Below are 9184 nucleotides of genomic sequence, written 5' to 3'. Positions count from 1 at the left end.
GTTGTTAAAGAACAAATTTTAAAACCTCTAAAATTATCAGAAAACATCGATATTGTTGATTTACATGATCCGAATGTTAAAAATGCCTTAGATTTTAATGGAAAAAGAATTAGCAGTGTTAGTAAAGGAATTAATCCATTTGATGTTGTTGTAATGATTCAATTAGAAGATCATATTAAAATGTTTAAATGAACTAAACAAAAATTACGAGAATCATAAACAGCATGTTAAAGATTTTACAACAGAAGTCTATGAAAAACTTGAAGAAAGAAGTAAAAGATCAGTAGACGATGTTGGTGAAATTAATGAAAAACTTACTAAATTTAAAGAGTCTTTTGATAAGTTTAGTTTAGATGCTACGAAAACTTTTGAGAATATTGGTCATAAATTTGTTGAATACAATGATTCTTATGCTGTCAAATTTCAAAAATTAGAAGAAAAAATTAATAAGTTCGAGGAAGATCTTACTGAAATAGGTATTCACGTAGGGTTTTATGCATGATAAAATTTCTTTATATAAATGGCGCTCATATACTGTGTGAGATGTAAAGAAAAAAACTGCAACAAATGATATAAAATACTATGCAAACATCAATGGAGTTAAGAGAATATCTGGAAAATGTGTGTGAATGTAACACTAAAAAGAGCCAATTTATAAAAACTTGATTTTGAAATTTTTTCCTAATAAATAGAGATGGCGGGACATTACAGTGCTTTCGATCTTTTTATAATGCAACACGAAAGAGATTTGAAAAAAGAAAATTGGGATGATATTTTCTCAAAAATATGAATTATCCGAAGATATGATGAGATTATACGTAAATAAATTGAATTGGTATAACATTGCTAAATATCAAACTTTATCATCAGAGTTCATTCAAGAAAATATACATTATCAATTAAAAGATCATATGTCTGTTCTTTGCCTCTATCAACACTTGAGTATAAAGTTTTTGGATGAAAATAAAGATACAGTTGATTGGAATAATATTATAGATAGCGGTTACTATCCTGTGCAGATTTTATTGAAATATGTGGCCGAAATTGCAAAATTTAAGGAAGAGAATCCTGAATATGACGAAGTAGATCATTAAAAATGACTACAATTTTATATCTTTTCTTATAAAAACGTACATTAGATCGATGAAAAAATGATATCTTTCTTATACATGATGTTTAAAATTTCTAAATTTTCTCTTATTAAATGGCGGACTACAGAAAATATGCTAGTGATATTGAAAGGGCGGAGTTTAAAAATTTCTATCCAATTAGTAAACAACATTTGAATGAACCGAATAAAAGAACTGAGTTTAATATTGATTTTGGAGATAACTTTTGCTCGTCTAACTTCCAGTTTTATATTTCTGGAACTTTAACAAAACAAGATGGTCAAGCATATCTTGGAACTGATAATGTTAGATTAATCGATAATTTTATACCGTTTTTATTTTCTAAGATTGAAGTAAGAAAACACAATAAATTGATAGAAGAAGTCGAAAACTGTGGCCAATTAAGCACAATTAAAGGAACCATTTGTTATTCCAAAAGTGATGTATTTTCAAACAGTTTTGAATCAACTTTTAAATTTGGACAATTTGAAGCGGTCGGTGATTTAGCACATTTCGGCTTAGGATTCTTTGAAAATGTAAATTTTCCAATCTATAAAGGTGGATTTTACATTAGTTTCATAAGAGCTGAAGACGATGATGTGATTCTGAAGACTGCAACTGGAAATGTTATGCCTGTTGATGGCAAAATTACAATTAGCGAGTTTTTCATTAGAGTTCCGATGATTTATTACAAAACCACGAGTAAAATTCAGTTGATTGATGAAATTATAAAATCTCAAAACATCATGTTTAATTTTCTAGATTGGCAATGTATTGAGCAAAAAGGTATTTCCGGAACAACTTATTCGTTCGATATCACAAATATTTATAGAAATATTTTCAATCCCAAGTTCATTATTGTTGGTTTTCAAACAGATAGACAGAATAATCAAGAAAAAAATCCTTCAAAGTTCGATAGTTTTGAATGTGAAAAATATCAGAGTAAAATTGAATGGTTCTTATTATCCAGATGAATTACAAAATTTAAACATTTCCGGTGGTCTTTTCAGAATCATGTATCAGATGTATCAAGATTTTAAGAAAGTTTACTACAAAAATATGGAATTGTATTACAACCCCAAAGAATTTATAGCAAATAGACCCATTTATGTCATTGATACAACAAAGAGTTTGACAAATATTTCTAGTTCAAAGAACGATATAATTATCAATATGGATTTTCAAACTGCTGTTGCAAATTCTATTTGTTATGTTGTTGTTGTCTCTGAGAAATTTTTATCATATGACGTGATTAAGAACGATATTAGAGAAATTCAGTAAAATTTTAGGTTTATGGATTTTTCATTCCATTTCAGAGATTTTTTTATTAATATTTTTTATATATTTACAACAGAATTTTCGTTGATTAGAAGCAGACATGAGATCAATAGATTGATTCGAAGCAGATTTGACTAAGTTTTCAGCTCAAGAAAGTAGAAGCAAACAGCTATAGATTCGTTTATTTTTAGTTCATGATTTATAGATTCGTTTATGGTTCAATGAACAGTATTTTACATTGATTTTCTGACTGTCCCAAAAGTGGTCTAGAACCGCCATATTCATATCTACTTATATATATATATATATATACATATATATATAAAATTCAAAAATATATTAGGCTATTGTTAAATACAAATTTTAACATATACCAAATTAATAAAACATGTAAAATAAAGTCGCGTGACAGGGTGACAGGTATTTGGTCTTCCGATCATATGTTAGTATAATTATTTAAACGCATATGTGACAGTTACGGCCAAAATCAAAATTCAAAATTATATAATATTAAAATGTAATAACTCTATGGTGTAGTGGTAGCACACTAACTCGGAAAATAAGGGATTCAGGTTCAAGTCCCGGCGGAGAAATTACTTTTTGTGATTCAATCTTAATTTACATCTGCATAAATTATTAAATAAATGATAAGTGACATTCAAGTTATGTGTTTGACACCACGTAGAAAGATTGCACACTCAATACTCAATATTTTAGTAATACGGTCATTCTTCGCTGTGGTTTTGTAATAATGTGAGTAATGTAACCAATTACACGGTCATCTGCTGTATTTCTCATTCTTTAATTTTTATATTAACTTGTACATCTCCCTTTTGTTTCAGCCTGTAGAGTAGGTTAATTTAGGGTGAATATTGACCAGTGAACTGATTGTTGCTTAATATTGAAATTCATATTTTAACACTGATTTTGCTTTAGTCCAAAAACTAAAACCTATATTAAAACTGCTACACAAATGCATTCCTTTTAAATTACTAGTGCTCACTTAATAATATAAAAGCAATACAACAATAAAATGAGTACAGTTTATTTAAACCAGTTGAGCTATGGTCATGTATAGGAACAGTATACACAAAGAAACTCCAACACAAACATTGGATCACCCTAAAAAGTATAAAAGGTTTAATACATATACTTTATATGCATACAATAAAAACTACATATAGAATTTACATATATATATAAAATTAATTTATATATAACTAGTAATATTTATACCATCGTTTATACTGACCTGAGTGACGTATTCAAGTAGTCTGTTTAAAACCGCACTCTTATCCTTGTCAGGAGGTATGATGTCCGCGATGTAAGATATAGTCTGTAGAGCCTCTGTAATAAAACATACATATTTATACTGTTTTAAGCTGCTTAGTAAAATCAATGATTTTAATACGTGGCCAAGCCTAAGTTTAAAATCCTTTAATTTCCTTACAGAAAACTTTTATTTTATTAAAATAAATGTATATGTATAGTTGATGATATTAAGTAAATTTTTATATAAATACCTACTTAAATTATCCCCCGCCAATAGTCTGTCTTCTATTGAGTTATATCTTTCTTCCAAATCAGAGTCTGACATTTCCAAATCAGTTAGCTGAAAGAAATTGGTAACGATTATATCCATTGTAAATATATTATAACTGCATTGTACAAGATGTTTATAAATATTACTCTTTTAAAATAAACCATATGATTTGTTAGATCAAAGCAAGTAAGAACTTCCTTCTAAATTTAGTTTAATATACCATATGGGTCTGTATGTGTGTGTTGGTGGTTTATTGAACAAATCTATATCTTTGATTTCAATTATGTTAAAAAATTCCTGCCTTAATGATTTTTTACTAAAGAAGCCACAAATTACATAGAAATATATTCACAAGTTGTTAAGAGATATGTGCCTAAACTCAAAACTACAAGTTTCAGAAAATTTATTAAAAACATTCAAACTATATTTTGACGACTTTAAAGTGCTTGACGTCATCTCTAGGAACGATTGTCTTAAAGTTTTATTAAGTCCTTATCTTTTTAGGAATGTTATTCGACTGCTATTTATTTTAATCTCCTCTACCCACTATCACAAAAACACTAGGTACATGCCTTCTGATATTACATCGTACTTTCAGGAGGCATGTACCTTGTGTTTTGTTTGCACTGGGTAGAGGAAATTCCAATCAATAACAATCAAATAAAAATAAAAATCTTTAGAAACATGTTTTCTTGTTCGCCCTACCCTTTATTTATGTTGTTTCAATACTATTGCTTATTCCATTTTTGTCAAGGGTTGCCTTTTATTATATACAATAATTTCATACACTGTAAAAAAATGTACATTGTACTGAATGGTCAAAACACATGGGGTTAGATATCACTTAGGTCTAATTAATAAATACTTGATTTGCAAAGTTGACTGATAAGTTGATTGTGGCAATTAAAACCTGCAAGCACCACTTCTAGATGTAAAAATGTTCATCGGATGAAGAGCATCTAGGGAAGGTCATGCCACCTACAGAGTCAGAATATATGATGAAGAGTTATATAGAAGACATATTGACTAGATAATCAAGTGCAAAATACCACAAAAACATTAGGCTGGGAGTTGTCATCATATGTTTTAAAAGTTAATTGTTATTATAATCACATGTAGCTTTATCTGGATTTTATAATTTATTCACTATAACATTAACCATCAATATGTTACATTGACATTAGTTTTAAATTTTAACAGTAATATGTTATAAAGGATATATATATATATATATATATATATTCCTATATATATATAAAATATATATATATATATACTATATATATATATATATATATATATATATATATATATATATATACAGGGGTGCTGAATAGTCCCGGGACGGTCTAATAACTTTTGAACTAATTACAATATAAGAACCAAAATTTACATAAAGCTTTTGCTCATATAAAACTATTATTTTATGTATTTCACCATGATATCCTGCTTATGGGGGACGTCTCGCTAGGGGTTGGTGAAAAATTCTTAAATAGAAGCATAGGTCGAGTCGTACATCAAATTAAAGATCTTTTTAATTGAAACATTTTGGCGAAAATCTGACGTAAAACAGTTGACGCATTACAAAATGGCGGACACTCAAAGATTATAAAATACAGAATTTTTCAAAATGCAAACATTCTGGTTGTTAGAGAAAACTGAGACACTTAATCTTTTATTTTACTTCTTTTACTTCAAATCACTTACCAAAACAGTTATAACAAAGGTTAAAAGTGTTTGCCTTCAGTTTGCTGACAATATCCCAATCGATTGTAGAACGCTGATATCGCATTGTTTATCTGGAAATTCCTTATCAGCAGGTAAGGTTATTGTTATTACGTCGACATTGAGGTTTACTGCTTTTTTGGCGTTTTCAGTTTATATTTGGATAGTCTTGTAACGACTCTCGAACTATTTTGCAGTATAAGTAGTTGTCAGCATTGGTTTTTTAAGAGGTATCATTACTCAATGGATACTTTACCGCTTCATTCTCTTTCGTTGTGGATTTGTCGTATCTTAGTATCATCTTATCCTTCATAGAAAACTCCGACATAATATGTGGGCAGCTGTGCAATGACGTCACTCTATCGTCTAGCAATGGTGGAACGTCTGACTAGTAGTTTGTATACTGTTGTAGTTAATGAATTTTAAAAAGTAAATTTGAAAATGTCCTTATCGGAGGGTGGTGCAAAATTATGGTGGGAGCTGCAGCTAAGTCCGGTTGCGTAACTTATCAATTTATTTTATAGAGGCCTAAGTCATTGTGTAAGCCAAATAATCCTCGCAATCAATCTTTTCCTGACTCTAGATAGAGAGAAATATTTATTTAAAACCTTCCACTGAGTATGAGTACTTGTGTATTAATATGAATGAACTCTTAGTCCGAATGAACGAATACTGCTAGTTTTTAATTAAGTTCTATTAGACATAATCTAACGGAGAAAGTGCTTCTGTTACCAAACAAGTTGTCTTTGACCGTAGTTGAAGTATTTTTGCTTTCAATGGGGATGAATTAATACTGCGGTCAAAAGATTATACAATAAAAATTTCAGTTTTATTACTCAAATACTATTTAAAGAGATATAATTTTAGATGGGATGTTAAAAATGGATATTAAAAATGTGTTAACTCTACCATCTGATGCTGACCTATGATTCCGGATAAGAGTATCGCTTATTCTAGGCAACTGTTTTGTATTAATAATCCTATACTGGAATAGGAAGTTGATACGATTCTAGGTGTAGACATCAGTCTCTAGTGACGATTTGTGAAACAAAAACATGTTTAGTTCGAAAGTCTGACAAGGATACCAGATATATAGATGGGGAGGCTGCAAGACCTCTTCCCTCATCTTCTACTATGAACGCTTTCACATTTTGAGCATCGACATCTTACGGAAGCAGCAGATAAGGACAAGTGAGGTGATAAAGCCAATAAAACGTAGCAATTGTTTTTGAATATTATAACGAAGACGCAATCACAGTTTAAATAAGTCACATATTTTCGTATTATTTGCGGAAAGGGAGCAGCATAAGCTGCGTAGAACATTAAGACTGATGCTTTTTGCGAAGTTTGTATGGTGAAAGAAGGAAACATGGCGGTAAACAGCTACTGAGCTGTCTTCTAATTTCTAATCCATAACTATCTTCTACATGCAACAAGTAATGTACTCGAGAAAATTTAAAAGCTAGTGCTTGCGAAAGTCACCAAAGGTTGCAAAGTAATTAGAGACCATGACTAAGGTTTTCGAAATTCTATTTTTACAACTGGAACATTAGTGAAAATGATACTTAGATGTGCGTAGTGTGAGAGCCATCACTATACCCTGATGATTATAATTCCATCGTTCACTTTATCGTGAAACACTTTTCAGGAGTCCTGAAATATTGTCGACCACCGTACCCCTCTTTTACTTTTTAAGAATGCTTTTTATATTTAAGAATCCCACAGAAGTAGTGCACTGTCATATATCACAGTTGACAGGCACAGAAACTAAGAACAAGGCAGGTATAGTTTAGTGCATGATCAATTGAGCAGATCGATAAATTTACAATAATTTACAATTTAATTACAATTACAATATAATTAAAATTACGATAAAAAGTACAGATACTTTGAATTCAAAAGCCTTTATTAATTTAGGTGTAATAGCGAGAGTTCTTGGCAAGGCACATTATTGCTAGTAATGGAAGGATGATATTGTTGAACCGGTTGGGCAACCAGGACCTGACTAAACTATCTAAATCATCATTTTAAATATATGGGAGGTTAATGTCAAAGAACATTACATGTAAACCGTGAGTCTACCGAGTTTCTGAACATCGTAGGATATATTTGTGTGAAAATTCACACTAAGTTCTTATTAGGCTAGCAGATTTACAGTAAGCTAGAGAAGACAACTAAAGAAGCACTGCCTCTTTTATCCATTGTCTTTGATAAAGTGGCTTCATATACCAGGCACATGCTCGTACTCCTGTAAGAGGATAAGTTGAGGGTGGTCATACTGCATTAAGAATTTTAAAATATATTAAATTTTCAAATAAAAGGTATATATCGTAATTGTGTGCTTATCGTGTCTATCTTAATATCCAAAACTGGCTACTATCGTCGTTAGGAGGCTATTCTATCGATTTGTTCGTACTACAGTGAAAGCGGGTTTACGACAGAAATAGCGATTACTCTTCCTGAGATCCGGAGCGCCTCCATTTTAGAGAATTGGCAACAACAGTGGGAACAACAGATAGGAACGAGGTCATTAAACACGGTTATTGGAGAAATAGGTATGTGTATTAATCTTTCTCTTTATATTATGTTTTAATTGCAATCCTTAATAAACTTATGACATTTTACATAGTAAGTTTTGTTACTTAATGAGTTGTTTATAGCAGCAGAGTAGTAATGAAGTTTAATTCCTCAGGTCAAATTTAAAGTGTATTATTTATTTGGGTATTATGCTTATGCTAAATTTATGTTCTTTGCTTACAGAGTATAAAGGAACCACTTTATATAAAGCCAATCCTACTTACTAGAAAAAGTACTTACAGTTACGGAAATATGTTTACTGAGTGAAAGTCCATTCTGATTATTTATTAGATACACAACGACGTTGCCTCTTGTCAGTTTGACTTCATGTAACTCTCCTCGATACGTAGTCCCCAACATTCTCCCTGAAACAAAGTTTCACAAATCTTTAAATATATGTGTACTAACGTATTCCCAATATTACAATATCAAAAGTTTTCAATTTAGAATTGGAGTTCAGGAAAACGTACATACATATCTGATCGATATTACTCTTTATTAATAAACAAAACATCAAGAATACCCAGAGGTTCACAAACAGAGCTTAACCAACAAATATCATAATATACTTTATTGCATACACAAGTGCACTAGATGCGTAAATACTGCTGTACATATAATTGTAATACTAATGAAAGTAGTAAGGCTTTAGACATCGCTTTCGATATCAGAACTGAGATTTCACATTCACTATAATTTATTTAAGTATTTTCTTCCCAGCGGCCCATCCTGAACTCTTCAACGAAGTAAAACGCCTTTGATACCAGAAAACGTTTTTCTGGGTATTTGAATTGTTATCTATGGGGATTATTTACATGTTCAATACTCTAGGAGCGTATTGATTAATCTCACTTCAATTTGCGACAGAAGTGTTGAAACGCTGTCTTCCTGTGTTATTCATTTATGAAGATATCACACTCGTATCGTATTGGTGGACTATAGTAAATGTTAA

General features: G+C 30.5%; 1 protein-coding gene across 1 annotated transcript; it reads right to left on the bottom strand.

Moving 5' to 3' along the window:
- Positions 1-3639: 3639 nt before the first annotated feature.
- LOC124373717 lies at positions 3640-8597 on the bottom strand (the record flags this gene model as incomplete). Its single annotated transcript, XM_046832061.1, has 3 exons — positions 3640-3734; positions 3915-3999; positions 8473-8597. Coding segments are annotated over 3 exons (305 nt in total), but the record flags the coding sequence as incomplete, so codon positions are not given.
- Between the last annotated feature and the right edge of the window lie 587 nt (positions 8598-9184).

This window comes from Homalodisca vitripennis, unplaced genomic scaffold (assembly GCF_021130785.1).
Source record: "Homalodisca vitripennis isolate AUS2020 unplaced genomic scaffold, UT_GWSS_2.1 ScUCBcl_6240;HRSCAF=13354, whole genome shotgun sequence".
Lineage (NCBI taxonomy): Eukaryota > Metazoa > Arthropoda > Insecta > Hemiptera > Cicadellidae > Homalodisca > Homalodisca vitripennis.
Note: the sequence above shows the minus strand (reverse complement) of the source record. Positions and strands in the feature narration are given on the sequence as shown.